Source organism: Aethina tumida, chromosome 5 (assembly GCF_024364675.1).
Source record: "Aethina tumida isolate Nest 87 chromosome 5, icAetTumi1.1, whole genome shotgun sequence".
Classification (NCBI taxonomy): Eukaryota; Metazoa; Arthropoda; class Insecta; order Coleoptera; family Nitidulidae; genus Aethina; species Aethina tumida.
Window position 1 is genome coordinate 11,137,346 of NC_065439.1, and position 19,038 is coordinate 11,156,383.

At 30.4% G+C, this 19,038-nt stretch overlaps 4 protein-coding genes across 7 annotated transcripts in view; all 4 read left to right on the top strand.

Moving 5' to 3' along the window:
• Positions 1-589: 589 nt before the first annotated feature.
• Positions 590-1,775, top strand: LOC109596522 (ubiquitin-like domain-containing CTD phosphatase 1). 2 transcript variants are annotated; one of them, XM_020012091.2, is made up of 4 exons: positions 590-798; positions 850-1,150; positions 1,211-1,379; positions 1,426-1,775. In XM_020012091.2, the coding sequence occupies exons 1-4, from the start codon at positions 645-647 to the stop codon at positions 1,702-1,704; spliced, it is 903 nt and encodes a 300-aa protein (XP_019867650.1). In that variant the 5' UTR covers positions 590-644; the 3' UTR covers positions 1,705-1,775. The 2 variants fall into 2 exon arrangements, with proteins under 2 accessions (XP_019867650.1, XP_019867649.1); XM_020012090.2 differs by having other exon boundaries at positions 592-798; positions 850-1,379.
• A 144-nt stretch (positions 1,776-1,919) lies between these two features.
• On the top strand, positions 1,920-2,950 carry LOC109596523 (gem-associated protein 2). Its single transcript, XM_020012092.2, has 3 exons — positions 1,920-2,142; positions 2,195-2,310; positions 2,366-2,950. The coding sequence occupies exons 1-3, from the start codon at positions 2,001-2,003 to the stop codon at positions 2,855-2,857; spliced, it is 750 nt and encodes a 249-aa protein (XP_019867651.1). The 5' UTR covers positions 1,920-2,000; the 3' UTR covers positions 2,858-2,950.
• Positions 2,951-3,038: 88 nt separating this feature from the next.
• On the top strand, positions 3,039-9,966 carry LOC109596537 (phosphatidylinositide phosphatase SAC2). 2 transcript variants are annotated; one of them, XM_020012103.2, is made up of 16 exons: positions 3,039-3,506; positions 4,068-4,348; positions 4,397-4,738; positions 4,794-4,957; positions 5,215-5,387; positions 5,441-5,633; positions 5,691-5,856; positions 5,915-6,076; positions 6,134-6,204; positions 6,282-6,503; positions 6,805-6,863; positions 6,916-7,398; positions 7,455-7,670; positions 7,726-8,205; positions 8,266-8,640; positions 9,786-9,966. In XM_020012103.2, the coding sequence occupies exons 1-16, from the start codon at positions 3,410-3,412 to the stop codon at positions 9,884-9,886; spliced, it is 3,585 nt and encodes a 1,194-aa protein (XP_019867662.2). In that variant the 5' UTR covers positions 3,039-3,409; the 3' UTR covers positions 9,887-9,966. The 2 variants fall into 2 exon arrangements, with proteins under 2 accessions (XP_019867662.2, XP_049823594.1); XM_049967637.1 differs by lacking the exon at positions 6,282-6,503 and having other exon boundaries at positions 3,040-3,506.
• A 323-nt stretch (positions 9,967-10,289) lies between these two features.
• The window catches only part of LOC109596530 (cAMP-specific 3',5'-cyclic phosphodiesterase-like), a 229,574-nt gene continuing 220,825 nt past the window's right edge, over positions 10,290-19,038 (top strand). The window contains exon 1 of one of the 2 annotated variants that reach the window (XM_049967672.1): positions 10,290-10,420. The gene's annotated coding sequence lies outside the window, so the exon portion shown is untranslated. Of the gene's footprint in view, positions 10,421-14,604; positions 14,620-19,038 lie in introns of those variants that run through there. The other variant, XM_049967673.1, reaches the window with a different exon arrangement.

The following is a 19,038-nucleotide window of genomic DNA, read 5'->3' on the forward strand; positions in this document are numbered from 1 at the left end:
TATTATTAAAAAAGAATTAAGTTTTAGAGAATAAAATCTCTTAATAATATTTGTCTTACAAAAATAACTTAATAGTAATTAATTATGATTATTATAATAATATATTAAAGTGATAAATTTAAAAATAAATATGAAAAACGATTTTAGCAATATCTTTTATATTTTATGATATTTATCAAATAAAAAAGTGGGGAACATTATATATAAATATAAAAATTTCAGTTATAAAATAGACGTTCAAAACATTTTACTCACAAAATTAAAGAAAATAGAAAAAATTGTTACAATAAAAATTGAATTAGAGTTTCAAATTCAAAAATGGAAATAAACACACTTTAATAATATCTTTAATATTTTTTCTAAAGCAATAAATTAAGAATATTTCAAATTTTCAAACCAAAATTAAAAAAAAAAATAAAATATATATACTTATATATTTTTTTAATCTCAAACGAGACTTGAATAATTCCGATAATTATATACAGTTGAAAAAACAATGACATTATTAATTTAGAAAATCTGCTTGCTCCGGGTCTGTCCCATAAATCACAAATACTCTGGCACCATCTGTGAACAGTTGTAGAAAATAGTCGAAACGTCAGATTTGATTCAAGTGTATGTGTGTTATTTAGCAACAATCGATCATGGATTATTCGAAGATATTTGTAAAATGGAGTGGAAAAGAGTACGAAGTGGACGTGTCCGAAAACGACACTGTGGAGGACTTGAAGAATGCGATCCAAAAACAAACCGGAGTCAAACCTGAACGTCAGAAGTTGCTCAATTTAAAATTTAAAGGTTTGTGAGACAAACTGAATTGGGGGATAGTATTAAATTGTTTAATTACAGGCAAAACGCCGGAAAATGATTGTAGAATGTCCCAGTTGAAACTGAAGGCGAATTTTAAGATAATGATGATGGGTTCATTGGAAGAGGACATAGTGGAAGTTAACACAACACCTGAAAACATGCCAGAAGTCATCAATGATTTGGATATAGAAGATGAGGAGATTGCAATTGAAAACCAAGAGGTTTATTTGTCAAAAATACAAAGAAGAATCAAAGATTATGAAGTAAAAATATTGAATGATTTGCGCCCAGACAAAAAACTATTAGTGCTAGACATTGATTATACTTTGTTTGATCACAGGTCAGTTGCTGAAACAGGAATTGAATTAATGAGGCCTTACTTACATGAGTTTTTAACCAGTGCATATGAGCATTACGACATTGTTATTTGGTCAGCAACTGGCATGAAATGGATTGAAGAGAAGATGAAATTGTTGGGTGTTGTGTCCAATCCCAATTACAAAATTGCCTTTTATTTAGATTCTCTAGCTATGATCTCAGTTCACACTCCAAAATATGGTGTAATGGATGTAAGTTTCACTATTCATTGTGACCCTTGCTAATTATAACTTTTAGGTGAAACCCCTGGGTGTGATATGGGGAAAATTTGAACAGTTTTCGCCGAAAAACACGATCATGTTCGACGACATTAGGCGCAATTTCCTCATGAATCCAAAAAATGGTTTGCGAATAAAACCTTTTAGGCAGGCGCACCTGAACCGGGATAAGGATAATGAATTATTGCGTCTGAGTAAATATTTAAAGGATCTGGCTTTACATTGCCACGATTTCACGACCGTCAATCATCGACATTGGGAAAAGTATAAGCCCAGGAGACATGAGAGGAGACACTGAAATGTTTTTTCTGTTGATTATGTCGTTTTATACTGTATTCATTAATTGCAAACACGATTTTGTGAAAAATACTAGTTTGTTTATATTTAATGAACCTAACCCTAAAAGTCACAATTCAACTGGTTTTAATGCCTTAATCACAGATGGCGCTACTGCTAAAAGTATTTGTAACCAATTAAAAGTCATATTTTCGTAAATGTGTGTTCCGATTGGACAGAAAAATACTAGATATTTTAGTAGCACGGTCGGGCTGTTTATTCTAACCTTTAGTTATGAATTTTTAACAATCAGGTAAAATGAGTGACTTCGAATACGAATCCGACGACTGCGATTCAGACTCTATAGTCTATGATTCGGATGAGGAGAGCGGCATGCCCAAAAAAGCGTTCCACATCCAAATACCTGATGATTTCGATCCGAATTCCATTCCGACAAACGGTGGGTTTATAAATGTGTTGCAAGAAAGTGTTTAGAAATTATTTTATTGCAGGCGAGGAATATTTACAACATGTCATGTATGAAAGGCTCACGAAATGCGAGGAACTAAAAACATCAGACATCAGACAGGAAGAATTCCAAAAAAATGTAAATTTTGGATATGTTGAGGTGAGAATATGTGTTCTATTAATTCTGCATTTTGTTTATTGAATGTCTCCCACAGATTCCAACTGTTGCACCGCCAGACAAACAGTATCTGCCAACGGCAGAATGGAAAAAGGAAAAACTAGAAGAGTTTCTGAAGCTGAGGGAATCCCTGGAGGACAAATACGATTCAGATGACTGGATTAGCGGTTTTAAACAATCAGAATTCGTGCACATGTTCCGAATCCAGCCGCCTAAATTGTCGTACATAATAAAGGTTCATCAAAACACCAAAATCAAAATGCTGTCTGTCATCTCGAGTTACTTGGATAATTACAGCAAAGAATTGAATCCGAACGTGGGTGCTTGGATTTTGGCAATATTATCGCTTCTGGTTATGCCAATGATGCCAAAACACTACAACGTTGTCAGGGAATTGGCGAAAAAATGCGCCGCTATTAGACTGAGACTTCCTGAAAAGGCACCGAAGGAGTGGTACATTCCATACAACTATTTTGTGTGCATTGTCTCCACGTTCTTCCGACAAGCAGATCTTGCAGATCCTGTTTAAATTATTTATTAATTGTTAATATTATTTGATAAATATTGTAATAATGCATATGGAGGCGCTGATTGTAATTATAATAAAGTGATAATGAACAGATATATGCGTTTAAATTGTTTTATTTGATACTTATTATTGTTCATAGATGTTAACAAACTAGTAAAATTCAAAAGGTTTATTGGAAATTCTTGCGTGCACTAATTAATGAACTGCGCATGTGTCACCCCATTGATTGTTTCCTCTTCTTCTTCAATGTTGCCGATTTGTGAATTCCGTCACAATGTTAGGAAAATTTGTTATCCACACTATTTCAAATTAATTGTTTTTCGACTTTTTAACAATTTTATTTACTCGTACACTATTTATTCCATACACAATATTATTATTTATATAAGGTAAAACTTTTTAAAATTTGGCCAAATTTTCTATGGCAAATAGGGATGAAACCACAATATATTTGACAACGTCCCGTTTGGATTGGATCATTTCCGAGTTTCCGTCTCTGTCGACGTTTCAGAATGACAACAAACGTCTGAATCTTGATTTTATTGCAAAAACATGGAATTATTCAGAACGAACGAGTTTTACATATTCGTTAACGGCGAATACAGTTTGTGGTGGGATCGACAAACCGGCGCGTTCATCCCAAAAACAGGTAAAAAAAAATTTTAAACCGTTCAATTAACACGTTTACATCTACTTCATTCACTTAATTTTATTGCTTGATTGCATTTATTATGTTTTATAATCGTAGGAATTAATGTATTAGGTTTGTGTTTTGTGTAATTTGATAAATTAAGTTTTGATTTGTGTGGGAGGACTGTTTTGCGGCGATAACATCTCATGCACATTCATTAAATTGGCATTGTTAGATTATTCATTTGATAATATTTATATTTAGTTTTTATTATATTTTCAATTCTATTTTTTAGTTTTATTACCCTTTATTTAAAATATATCTGTGATAATTTGAAGTGGACGACTAAAAATCAGTGATAATAATTTGCCCGCCTTTCAGATCTAATATTTTATATTTTTAAATCATATTTCATTTATATTTCTTATTTATTAAAAAAAAATATTTAAAGATGACGAAATATTTGTCTGTTGATTTAATATTTTTCATATTGCATATTTCTTATCAATTTTCCAGAAATAGGGAACATTTATTTACGTTAAAAATAAAGTCGTTTTTTCAAAAATTATTTTTATATAGGATGGGATTTGACGGACGCAGACGATCCAATTTGTCTTGGAATAATCGACGGAATCGTAGGAAAATTGGAGCACAGTGCCGTGTTCGATCCCCGCCTTTTACTGATTAAAGAAAGTGTCCCGGTGGGAAAATTGCACGGCGACAATCAAGTCTACAAAATTAAAACCGTTGTATTTCTGCCGCTCGGCTCAGAGAACGTCGAATTGAGCCTGAACGTTTGTCACAAACATAAAACACTCGCCAGAAAAAACACAACGACCAACTCGCTGTTTGATATACAGGTATAACAAAATGAAAATAACTAAGACTAGTTTAATAATACTTTTTAGAAAAATGCGGCGTTTACGAAAACATGGGGTACACTAAAAAGTGCAGGCAATACCATAAAAAACACGACGCAACAAGCCGCTGCCATCGCCACAGGAACGCCGAAACGTCGCGACTTCAAAGACAAAGAACGTTTTGAAAAGCAAATAATCGAGGAATTTTACAGAATCTTCAACGACACCAACTCCTTCTATTACTCCAAAACGACCGATCTGACTAATTCATTGCAACGACTGTGCAATTTAGAAAAAGAAGACCTGATTGATCCAAATGCACTGTGGAAAACCGTCGACGATCGGTTCTTTTGGAACAAATATATGCTGAAAGATCTGATTGATTTGAATGTATGCTATTCAACATAAAGTAAAAGTGTCTTGTAACGTTAAGTTAATATTTCAGAATCCCTTATGCGATCCGTGGATTCTGCCTGTGATTCAGGGTTACATTCAGATCGAGGATTGTAGAGTCGAGGTATTTCCAGACGTTCCCGGAATGGAGAATAATTTTGAGGTGTTCAAATTATGTATTTTGTCCAGGAGGAGTCGATTTAGGGCCGGAACTAGGCAAGGATATTAATTAATTTACGAATTTCGGAACAAACAATATTTTCATCATTCAAGATGTTTTTGCCCAAAAACAAATAATTCGAATTTTTTTTATTTTTAATTGTCTGTGCAATTGCAAACAAACATTGATAAATTCAGTAGTTCAAGTTTAGACAATAAGTAAAAATGCTATATTGTAAATCTCTCAATGTTTCATCCAATAATATATATAATAATAATATAATATATAATTATCTATTTATATTCCTCAATAGATATAAAAGAAGAGGCGTCAATGAGAATGGGGAAGTGGCCAATTACGTGGAAACTGAACAGTTGATCGCCTACCAAACTCACGAGGTCTCTTTCGTGCAAGTACGAGGATCTGTTCCTGTTTATTGGTCGCAACCCGGATATAAATACAGACCTCCTCCCAGAATAGACAGAGGTACTGAGGCCACAGTTTACCTTAATCAGTAAAAAAATATTGCTACTTTTTAGGTGAATCCGAGACGAATGTAGCTTTCGAAAAACATTTCACTAATGAAATACAAAAGTACGGTCCCATTTGTGCTGTAAACCTCATCGATCAAACAGGAAAAGAAAAGATCATTTTCGACGCATATTCGCAACACATTTTGAACTTGAATAGTCCCTTTTTAACTTACGTTACGTTCGACTTTCATGAATACTGGTAATTATGAACGAAAATTGAAATAAGCATTTTATTGATTGACTTTTAACGTTTTAGTCGAGGAATGCATTTTGAAAATGTGTCAATTTTCATAAATGCAGTGGCCGATATTTTAAAGGATATGAATTATTGCTGGAGAGACAGACAGGGACACATTTGTTCTCAAAACGGAGTTTTCCGAGTTAATTGTATCGATTGTCTGGATAGAACAAATGTCGTTCAAGTGAATATCCAACAATTCCAATTTTAGACCCATTGTTTTATTTTTATTGTTGTTTTAGACTGCTTTAGGAAAAGCTGTGATGGAAATACAGTTTTGCAAATTAGGATTAATTTCTCCTGAAGGTACAATGCCAAACAATATTAAAAGTACCTTCCAATTACTGTGGGCAAACAACGGAGATACTATTAGCAAACAATATGCTGGAACAAACGCTTTAAAGGTTTTACAATACAAAAAAATACGCAACCTTCAATTACAACAATAATTAATATTTTAGGGTGATTACACAAGAACGGGAGAACGAAAGTTCACGGGGATCATGAAAGACGGAATGAACTCCGCAAACAGGTGTGTTATTAGTTAGTTTTGGGCGAAAAAATCCTTTTCCAAAATTCCTCATTTCCTAAAACCATCCCGTCTCGTAGATACTACAAGAACCACTTTAAAGACTCGATGCGACAAAGCTGTCTGGACATTATGACCGGCAACAGACTGCACGCGATCGAAACGAAGAACATTTGGTCGGATTTCAGAACGACGGGCGCGATAGCTTACGACAACTTGCCACAAAAGACGCCCTCGCTTGGGCCCCATTTGGCACTGCAACAAGAGTTCGCGTTAGCTAATCTTTTATATCACATGACCAGGTGTATTTTTTCGTCGTACCCTGTAACTGTCGATGAGCTTATAAAGAAGACAAGCTCTTTTATTATTAATTAATATTTGGAAAAAGTATTTTTTTTAAATATACTTTGTATTATTAAATTAAGGAAATTATTGAAGAGAAATATCCTTATTTATTATTTTATATTCAAAGTATTTATAGAATTTTCTTGAGCTACTTAAAATAGCTGCTTTTTTCTTAAATAAACGAGTCTGCCTTCTTTAAAATGACATTTTAATTGATGTTTTTATTGTGATCAGTTTTTTGACAATAACTATTTTTAGGTACTACTTGAGTCGCTTTAAAGATACGACGAGGCAAGGAACAATCGACCTGATGTTAGGTAAATCCAATGACATGAAACTTATTAAAACTTACACTTAAATCCATTGCAGGAAACTGCGTAACAGAAGACGTCTTCAATGAATCGAAAGCTGTCCAGTGTGACGAGGACAGTGCCCTAACAGCTGAACACGTAAAACTAGTAATCGAAGATTGTAAAAAAATGTTAATAAACCAACCCGAATGCGTTGTCGGTGCGTGGGGATTAATAAACGCCGATCCTTCAACAGGAGATCCAAGTGAAACTGAAATGGACTCCATACTTATTTTGACCAAGAATTCGTATTTCGTCGCTGACTATGATGATCAGGTTGACAAAGTGACTAAATATCAGGAGGTGAGACTGGAAGACTTGACTTTGTTGGAGTGTGGGATGCCGGAAACGAATCTGTTCAAGTTAACCAAGAATCGATTTTGTATTAGGTTGAATTATAAAGTCGACGGAGTTGGTGGTTATTATCACATGTTCAGGTCGACTCCTCTGAGATTTTTTAATAACATGGCTGTTGCTATCAATAACGAGGAGGAAGAAATTGGTAAAAAATCTATTTGTACAAATTAATTTAATAAATTATCATTATTTTTGTCGTAGAGTCATTAAAGGCAATATGCGAGTCATTTCAAGTGGCGATGGCCATTTCAAATCTTCCTCCAATTCCCTATAGGCAGGGTCAAGCTTTGGACAGAAGAAAGTCAAAAATCATCAACACGGGAACAACCAGCAACAGTATTTACTTAGATATTGTCGGTTTGCCTCAAATGACCAGAAACGTTTCCGAAACACAACTATTGGCCCTAAAAAGTGTTGGTAAAATTCATTCAATTCATCACTTGGTAAAATAATTAAATAAATCGTTTTCAAGGTACAAAAGCGATAACAAACATGACCCAACAATTTTCAAAATTGAATAAGATCTCGAGCACCTTCAAACCCAAACCTAAATCAAGGGCGAACTTCACAATAGGCGTACAAAACAAAACGGAAACATCCAGCGATTCGGAGGATGAATATGAAAATTCGATCTTCCAGCCAAACGAATCAACAGAAAGCGGCGCTTCTTTACACTACGCGACTGATTCGAGTTCGAACAGTGGCGACAGAAGCAGATCTATAGAACAGGCTTTCGAAGCTACCGAAGATTCGGTACTTAGTTCCAGCGCAGAGTGTTTTATGCCCGGAGTCGGTATAGTTATGGGGAATCCGGACAGCAAAGAAGGGATGTTGCAGAGGCAAGATTCTAAAAGGATCGACGCCTCACAAGTTGACGACGTGCAGCTGAGCAGCATCATGCAGAACGTTTCGATTGCTCCGGTTATTAAAATCAATTCGGAAACTCAAGAAGGTGACTTTGAACATTTCTGTAACCGTTAAAATTAATTTATTATCAATTTTGTATGTTTAGTTGAGAAGAAACAGCCACCCACAACCTTAAAGCTGGACAGGAAGTTCAGCCATTCCTCCGGAGAAGTGGACGAAACGAAAGACGAGAGCACGGTGAAATTCGAACGTTCCAATTCCGATTTCGAGATGACTTGCACCGCCAATATCTCCCAGAGTCAATCCGAATCAGCATTGAAAAGTAAACTGGCTAACATTGCGAGTCCGGTGTCGAGCGCTACCAAAGACCTAGTCTTGTCACCGTTCAGTAAACTGGCTAAAGGGATGCAGAATCTGGGAGCAAACTTAGATCCCAGAAAGCTGGGACAAAACCGGCAAATCTCTGAAAAAGAAATCGAAGAGCACAGGAAACTATTGGAGAAATGGAAGGATAGCAAAAGTAGGCTCATTGCTTTGTAAATATATAGAAATATGTAGGAACGTATAAAAAGGCGGCTTCATGACATGTGTAAAATAGATTCATATGTATCAATTTAGGGAATCCCATAAAAACGTTCGATTGTGTTATTTTCCATTGATTAACTTAGCAATAGTCAGACAATAAAAAAACGGTTATAAAAAATAATGTCCTACCGAATTTTGTGATATTTTTTAAGCGTAAACTTTTTACCTCTTCTTATTTATACAAATTTTCGGATATCTAGTGTGATAAAGTTTATTTATTCTGTTTCCATTATTGGATTTATTTATTATTAAGTAATTTTAATTTAAAGTGATCCAACATTATGTTTAGTACTTAAAAAAGTATACCTATTTATAGCCTAAATTTTTACAATCCGTCTAAAATATAACATAAATATTGAAAATGATTATTTGTTTGACAGTTGATTAGGGTATAGCTTTAATAAAAAAGCACAGGCTTTTTTACATCATCATTGTGATAATTTTGTTGTAGAATATTGTATTATTTGGTTTTCATTACAAAGATGTTCTTTAACTGTTATTTTTTATTTTAAGCCAGTTTTATTTATATGTCTATTGTGATTAAATAACAACAAAATAGGAATGAGTTTTAAATATTTGTCTGTGATTTCTTTAATTATTTATGTTTGAACAGTTAAAGTAACATCTTATGTAATAGAATCAAAAAACACTTTTAAATAGCAATAAGCTTTAACAAATTTTCATAGTCAATCTTAATTGTATGTTATTTAATCAATCACTTACATTTTTATGTTCATTTAGCGTAGAAAATCAATTTTTTGTTAATTAGGTAAAGTAGAGAAGTCTTGTTAAATGAACATAATTTGTATTTAAATGAACCATGTCAATTATTTAGGATGTTGAAAAATAATAAGTAAAACATAGTAAATGTATAGACAGTATGTTTATTGATTTTTTTAATTGTTTAGCTCTTTTATATTGAATTGTATATTATAGATCGTTGTTTTGTTAATATATAGAGTAATTAAAACTTTTTGTTTAACCAGGGTAATTTTATTTCTCAACCGAGCCGGGGATAAAATATGTAAATTAAAGCACAGATAAAGATAGAATAATGCAACAGTTGCCTTTTTCTTTCAGGGCTTTTAGATTGTATTACGTCCAAGTTGAAACGTCCATTGGGAATAAAAATCTTGAGAAGCGCAAAAAAACCTCCAAAACAACTTGCTTTGAAGCTGTAAACTCTGAATTGAATTAACTAAATACCAATCGATACAAACCTGTTCATTTAAAACATCCTCTGAAAAATAAACAAAGTTACTCAAAACTGTGTTTTATTTCACTATTTTAATCAGTTACGAAAATTACCGATAGATAAAAACGACGCCCTAAAAATATTGTTTAAATATTTGCGCAAACAGTTTTTATTTGTTAAATGCTCGTAAAAATTGTTTATCGGGACAACAAAAAGCAATAAAAATTCATTTTTTAAATGAAAAATGCTCGTAACGTAGGAAAATAGAAACACGCCAAGTAAACGTGAATTTATCGGGACGCGAGTGAAAAGGAGCAGGCGCGCGAAAATCGCTTTGGAAATGAGTTTTCCATGTGCTTTCGAGACTGTTGCTTCCGCGATGTCGGGCCTAAAACAACTCGCGAGTGTTTTTTAATTAAAAGTGCGCCGCGATTAATTACCGAAATTAAATTTATGTGTCGCTTTTTCCGGGCTGTTTATTTTGTACTATAACTGCGTTAAGTGATTAAATAAAACCGAGGTAAGATTTCAAAGCATGAAGTTATGATATAAAAGTTATGTCTATGCAATTTTTTAGTGAGTGAATAAAACATATTGAGTGAAACATTTCGTACGAAATTGTGCGTTTTCAGTTCGACTTCCTGAAGTTATTGGAAACGTTCAAGGAATACGAAATGAAATATTCTTAGTTTTCGGGGCCGATCCATAAACATTCAATTCACTTTGCTCCTGTATAAACTGTCCTAGTTTAAAATCTTCACTCAGATGCAAATTGACTTTTATCTGTATCATGTTCATGTACTAAAAACCCATTAATTTAATGTTACATATGAAATTTAATCACTTTCATAATAATTAATACGATATTATGTCCTATAATTTAGTTAATTAGTGTATTAAGTTTATCGTTGGAAGTACGTCATAACTGTTACAGTTGCTAAATTGGTTTTAAAAGTGTTTTAATGACGTTCCTTATCTTAACGTTTTAAAAAATTGCTTAAAATTGCAAACGTGTGCTATTTTTGAAAATGTCAATCTGGAATTTTTAAGACTTGTTGAATTTTTTTTTTTATCACTTTTTGTTATACAAAACCACTCAACAAGTTTCAAAACCTTCGTCTTATAAAAGTTACAACCTTATTACAAGAAGGAATTTTAAAAATTTACCATGAAAACGCAGCATTTATTGACTAATTCATTATGATAATCTAATCAATGAGTACAATGAAAATAATCCACCAAATGTTCCCACATTTAAGTAAAATCAGATGAATAGTTTTATTCATAGATTTCGTAATACTGATGCATTTTAATTTCCCTGAGTCAAATTATATACTCAGCTAGCGCAGTTCTCATTCTAAACGTATTACACTTCCTGCTGGAATGAAGCATTTCTCCCTAGGGAAATTCGTCATTTTTATTTCAGGATTCCTGGAATTATTGGATAATAAGACCAACAACTAGTTTTATTTAAAATTGCGATGGCAAATCGATAATCTTAAATTATTACAATAAGTCAGTGAACGGAAGTTTTATCTTGGAGAAAAGGGAACAAACTGAAGGATGAAAAATTTCCTGCAAACATTTAATTACAAATCCGGACAAGCCCTTGTTTAACAATCATTAGGGGCATGTTTTAATCAAACAATCACATGCGAACGTGACGATTTTTTCCGACAGACGCAAGAATAATTAGGGCAATTTGGAAGACGTTTAGTGTGAACATTTTGTTAATTAATTGTCGAGCATTTTTACACCGTCATTCACGGGGTATAATGTGGCTTTTGTCGCGTTCTATTTGCTTCTGAAATGTAGAAACGTATATTTGAACTTGGGACTGTATGATTTGGTAGACGAGATCGTTTGGAAGCTGGTGGATCTTTAGTTTGAGGATAATTAGTAAAATTTTTGTTGATCACGTTTCGTCAATAATCAGTTTCATGCAGCCAACCAAATTACGAGATCCTTGAAATTGTTTTTTGTGTTACAATGAGCCTTTCTTTAAACCTTTAATATGATTTATATCAATTAATATTAAACATTTGTTGCTTCTTGTTTCAATATATGTTGTGCTTTGATGATTTTATATAATGTGTTGTGTAGTTCAGGGACAAAATTGTATGAATAATAAAACGAATAATTCAATAAAATTGTTTGGGGAATGAATACTTCTGTCAACATGTTCAAAGATACATTAAATATTTGAATACATATAGAAAATAGAAAAGGAAGAATATTATATCAATTAAATATTTATCTTATATACTCATAAATATTATATACATTGATTTATGTAACCTGATATATTATCACAAATCAAGTGTAGTTAATATATTTGCAATAAAACAGGGTGATTCTCCTAATTTATTAATTAGAAGTTTATGGAGAACAGAAAAAGGTGATTTTAAATTTGTATACTTGAACCGCTGTTCTAATATATTTTGAACAAAATGTAATTTCCGGTTTCGCCGTGACACTAACGTTGTTATTTTCAATGCAACAACCTGCATATTTTTAAAGTTTACATATAATTGCAAACAAAATATACCAATTTTGATGCTGGAAAGTTTATTTAAGGCATACATCAATAATGACCTTGTTATTGTTTCAGTTTTTTCATAAACTTCAATAATTTTTTTTTGGAATTCATGTTTAATTTTATCTTGTTTTCCGATGAATACATCTGATAAAATTAAATGGCAGAGTGAAAAAAAGACAGATAAAACATGAAATGAGATATATTTTTAATTTCCCATCATTATTCGCCGATGTTTATCTGTCCGAATTCAATTTAAACAGTAAATAGAATAAAATATCTTGCCTAACTCAATATTTGCGAAAGTTCGGTCCCTTTTGTTGCGTACATTGTACCGTCAAGTACGAAAAGTACACATAATTTGAAAAATACATAACAAAAAACCGAATGTTTATCGTTCCACTTAAGATTTTACGAATTTGGGAAATATGAAATGCTACAAAGGGTTCGGGAATGTAAAATATTCCGTTATAATTTCAACTTAATATCGCACGAGCCCGAATAAAGTGGGCGAGATTGAGAATATCTGAATAGTTCGAATAACTACGAAAATCTGACCGGAAAACATCATTACTTCTTGTTTATTTAATACCGAAAATATCTCCTTTAAAACTGTGCAAATTTAGTTCGGCGTTTCCTTTATTGTGAACAATAAAACTTGTATTTTACTCAGTTTGAGCGAAATAATAAATGTTAAACGCGCGAAATTAACTATAAAGTCCAAGCTGGTTCAAATTTCATTATAATTAAATTTAATAGCGCAAGTTTAATTTCTGTATTATCTTGAATTCATTCGTTTTTAATTATTTTTTAAATTGGCTGCTGTGTTTGTGCATCAATCTTGCCGGAACAGTTGTTAAGCGGTTCATTCATTTAGAAATTGTTTCAGGAGTGATTTATCATTTCAATTAGTTAATTGTTTCTTTGATTCTTTTTCTTTCTCTATAAACCTATAAATAATAATTTGTTTGGAATTCAATTTTATTATTCAAAAATCTTAACAATTAAAAAAAGTATTTTTACCACATTTTCGTATGAAATACATTATTTTTTTAGTATTTAAGGATTTTTCGAGTAATTTTACTAATTTTAGTCACTATGGCTATATTTTTATTTATCTTTAATATTATTATAATTAATTTATAAATATATAATTTAATGGGTCTATTATTTAAAAATTATGTTATTAAAATTAATTAATAAATAAATATATTTTTTCAGAATGGGACTTTCTTGTTTAAAAACCTTAATATTTAAGACTGTTTCAATTATATTATTGTTATCATTTTTTACATTCTACAGTTTTAATTTATTTTTTTTTTAATATTGATAAAATGTATTTATAAATAAATAAATATTTTTAATAGTACAATTATTTAAAATTTAATATTTTAAAATTTTTCAACCAGCAATTTTAGTACATATAATTTTTATTTTTTTATTCTTTTTTAACAGTATTTATAACAATGTTGATAACTTTTGTATTAAGAAGTCTTCTAATTACATTTTGGATGGGATTTTATGTTTATGAATTTAAATTTTTCTAGTTTTCTATATATATTAATCAATTTACAAACCAATTTTTAGTACCCATAATTTTTATTTTTACTTTTCTATATATTATTTATATTTATTTTTAAAATGTTTCAAGTATATTTGTCATTTTAGCTCCTATAATTTTAATTTTTATTTTCGAAATAAAAATTGTTTAAAATTCTAGGTATTTAAATATTTTTCAAGTTTATAGTTTATATTTAAAATATTAAAAGTATTTTATAATTTTTAATTCTTTTGGTTCAACATTGTAATAATGGATACATGAATATTTAAGAGTTTTTGGAGTATTTACTATTTTTTAATTCCTATAATTTTATTTTTATTTTTCTTAAAATGTATTATTATTAATTAATAAGTAAATTACTTTTTATGGGACATTTTTTCATGTAAAAGTTTCTATGGTATATTATTTATAACAGATATTAGGAAATATTCCTATTACATTTGTGAGTGGTATTTTATATGTATAAATTTTAATTTTTCTAGTTTTATACATATATTAAGCAATTTACAAATCAACTTTCGACATTTCTTTGACAATTCTTTATTAATCATCAAAATGACAATTTCTGTGTTACATTCTAAAGAAAAGTATTAAATTTTATTAATATGCAGACGATAAAAAGGTAAGAAAAATTCCAATTTTATGCGTTTTAAAGATTCTTTCACATACGACAAAAATGAAATTACCGATGAGTAAAAATTAAATTTTCCCAAATTAAACATATCGCAAAAGCCATAAGGACAAACTTCGTTCGTTTCGGTTTTTTTGTTCGTTATCACCACTTCATATACCATTTGTGCCTTCTGTAATTTTATTCTCTTTCGCTCCCTGTTTCACTTTCAACCCATTGTTTCTGTGACGTTCCTTTTTGCCGTTTCTCTCTCTTGTCTGTGATTCGAGCCCCCTTTATTCATGTTGATTTTGCACTTCATTTCCTTTTTTAGATATATTCGCGTCCGACTCTTCGCCAGAAATATATTTAACTCTCGAATTTATTTATGTTTCTCTTTTTTATTATCACATCTTGTACGTCGAGTGTCTATTTTATGTGCGTTTTTTGAAGTTATAAATAAAATAGGGCAGTATCATAATTCGCATCACGAATAGCACCAAATTTTAATTGTAAATTTTTCCCATTATAAATTAGATTATTTTCGTGCGTTTCAGGAATTTCATTTTCCCGCGTCAACAAAGTATCTTCAACAAATTCAATTTTGTTTTGACGCGGACTGAATAGTGTTTTTTCCTCCCCGCATCTCTGGAATTTTATTCGCGCCTTTGTCATTTTAATTAAAACAACCCCAATTTATATTTATATTGTGATCAAAAGTCGTCTTTCATTATCGGAAAAAGGGCGAATCAATCGGACCGGATTCGATTCCTGCAAGCCCAATTAAAATCACATATCCCCACTGACATTTTCGATTGCAATTTAGATTCGTTATGTCAACAGAAATACCTCAAACAAAATATTATCTCGGATCCGAAGAAATACCCTTCTACGTATTCCTGTTTTTTCCTTTTTGTAAAAACGACAAGACAAATATTATTTGTAACCTTTCGTTCGGTCTATTTCGGAACAACGTTTTTTTTAATTCAATCAAAATGTTTAGGTCGATTTTCACGTGTTCATCAATTAACATGAGTTTTATGTTTTACCCATTCAATACATTTATAATTCTTTTTTTTTTTTTTTTTTTTGATATTTCATTTCAATTCAACCAAAACGTTACACCATCAATAAAATATGCAGCAAGTTTTTATTTAGCACATTTGTAACTAAAAATAATTCGTAAATATAAATTGAAATTTATGTATACATTTTTGCTGTGCGGTTTCATTTCATAAGTGTTTTTCACGTAAATCGATTCAGATTAGGATCGCAAAACATCAGACGTCAATTCAAGTCGTCGCGTTATCGACAAGACATGTTTATAATATTAATTGTACGTAAACAATTAATTCCGACGATCTGATTGATACATTCCCCGTACCAAAAATTTAATTAAGGCCCAAATGAATTTTCCCATCGGTAGATTCTAAACACCGGAATGAAATTAGGGAAGTAAGAGAATTATCCGAGATTGACTTATTTGTGTTATTTTTTTTCGTTTGGTCGACGTTAATCTTGGATCGATGGATGATTAGATCTGGAACATCCTGGAGTGTTTCTATTTCCACGTGGGATAAATCAATTAGTTCATCAATTCCAGCTTCCAGACAAGTTTCTTCTATTATGTTTTTCTAGTGCCACAGAAAAACCAATAAGGGAATAGTGAACAATGTTGGAAATCGATGATAGACTAATATTTTAATAAAATTAAGTTCTCATTTGATTTGATGGCTTTGTTAATGGTGTATGAGATACTTAATGCTTGTCTGTGGTTCCAAAATGTTTATAAAAAAGGCTAAGTAATTAATTAAGGACAGGATATTTTCTGATCCGCTTAATGTAGTTTTTAGTGTTTGTAAGTAAATTACCATGAACACTATGAAATTATAGAATTTGGTGTCACACTGGTTTACATTATCCAACTTTTGAAATGTAATATGAAATTTTAAATAAAAATAAAATATAGGTAATTTAGATATGCTGAACAGGAAATTCATATTTATTTTTTTCAAGTTTGCCATTCATTTTGATAATGGCAAATTTGTGTTTTTCAGATTATAATTTTATCAAAAGCAGTGTTCAGAATTAATGGTTAGTCCGATTGTGATAAATAATCGTTAGGTTAGGTGATTAAATTACTCTTCCTACTGTGCATAATTCACTTTTATTGGAAAGAAAATAGCTGAGTTATAGTTCAAACTTCTACAATTTAAATAAATTTTCAAACAAAAAAAAAAATTCCAACATCTACTCTACAAAATCATCTAAAGAAGAGGTTTTGAGAATTTAAATATTAATATTATTTTTCCATCAACTTTTTTTCTTATGTATCTGAATTGACTGATTATTTTCTGAATGAGACATTATTATTTAAAAACTTTAATATTTAAGAATTTTTAGATTCTTTTTACTAGTTTTTTGTTTGTATGATTATATTTTTAATGTTCTTCAGTATTGTTATAATTTATTTTTAAATAATTATTTTTCAAGCGGTCTTGACTGCCTTTTAAAAATTAGTCAAGTATATTTAATATTTTCTTGTGCCTAATATTTTATATTTATTTGTTACTACTCAAGAAAATATTATCTAAAAACTTTGATATTAAAATTTTTAGAGTATATGATAAATAATGTTAAATTTAAATATTAATATTATTTTTCCATCCATTTTCTTATGTATCTGATATGTTTCCACGGTTATATTTTTAATTTTCTTGAATATTGTAATAATTTATTTTTAAATAATTATTTTTCAATCGGTCTTGGTTGACTTTTAAAAATTAGTCAAGTATATTTGCTATGTTATAGTGCCTAATATTTTATATTTATTTGTTACTGCTCAAAAAAATATCTAAAAACGTTGATATTAAGATTTGTGGAGTATTTTTACTAATTTCTAATTTCTATTATTATATTTTTATTTTTGTAGAATATTATTATAATTTATTAATAAATAAATATTTTAATGTGTCTTTATTATTTAAATGTCTTGGTAAATATCAAATGTATTTTTGACATTTTTAACATCTATATTTTAATTGTTTTTTTCGATGGAAACAAATTAGGTATCGTTGGATATTATTTATTATTTATTATACAATATTGTTGATCTCGATTGGGCTTGCCTTTATTCTGGATATCGCATTAAGTACAATAATAAACTGAAAAACAGAAATTTTCCATTATTTGGGTGAATGACACCAATGAAAAAAAAAAAAATGAATGTGATTTTCGTATTCAGCACACATGAATTGCCATAAATGTATATAAAAAAGTTTCTATATTTTTGCTTAAATCAGAATTATTAACCAGTTTATAATTTAAAATATTAGTTAATTTGTATGAATTTACTTCCGACATAATTTGTATTCAACATTTTTGTTCCTGTGAAATTTAATATAAGAATTGACAAAAATTTCAAATTTAATTAACATTTAGATATTAAATTTGTAAATTTTATTTGTATCAATTTCCAACAAACAATAAAATTAAACTAAAACTGACATTGCGAGAACTTCATTAAGCCCTTAAATGTGGACTAATTTAAATCCTTTAACTTCCAATATTTGATGTGAATATAATGTACAAAAATTACTTTCAGCATCAACTTCTCCCCCTTAAAATGCAAACCGAATATTAACTAAGTCGAGGATTGTTTGATATTAGTCTCATTAAAATTCGTGTTTATCACGTATTTGTGCTAAGTTATTTGATATTTATTTATAAGCTACAACTACACATTCCGCATTTAAAACTCCGGACGAAAATTCAACAAAACTACAACCCAACAAATTGCTCGCATAAACGCTTTTGGTGCGAAGACTGGCGTTTATTAATCAAAATAAATGATTCCTAGTTTATTCTCGTTTTTTTTTTCAAGTGCTGATTGTGCCCTCGAGTGGAATAACTTTGATTAATGATTTGAATATGCGAAAAATGCGTCTACTGCATCATTAATAATGCCCGACGTCAAAAAAAACTAATTGCCTAATGATGAAATTGTAAAAAATTGCGAGATTATGGAACATCCAGAAAAACAACTTGGTTACAATTGATTTTAGTAAATTCGTAAGGCGATGAAATTCAATTCGACATAATCAAATCAGTGCGGTAATTTTCTTGGCTGCAAAGGACGGCTTGAATTAAAATTCAAAATTCACTTTTTGTTTATTAATTTATTTGGCGAGTTTGACGAATGAATTTTCCTCCTCGAAATTTGTATATGAAGGGAAATCGAACAATTAACAAAAATAATATGAATAACACAACGGAGAAATCGAATATCTGTGACATTTTCGCACAACCATTTAATTAATATGTTTACATTCACGCACGGATTTAATTAGAGCAATTTACAAACACATTAAACGACACAACAGTGAAATGTCGGTTATTAATTCGATGGATTTAATATTATAAATAAATATA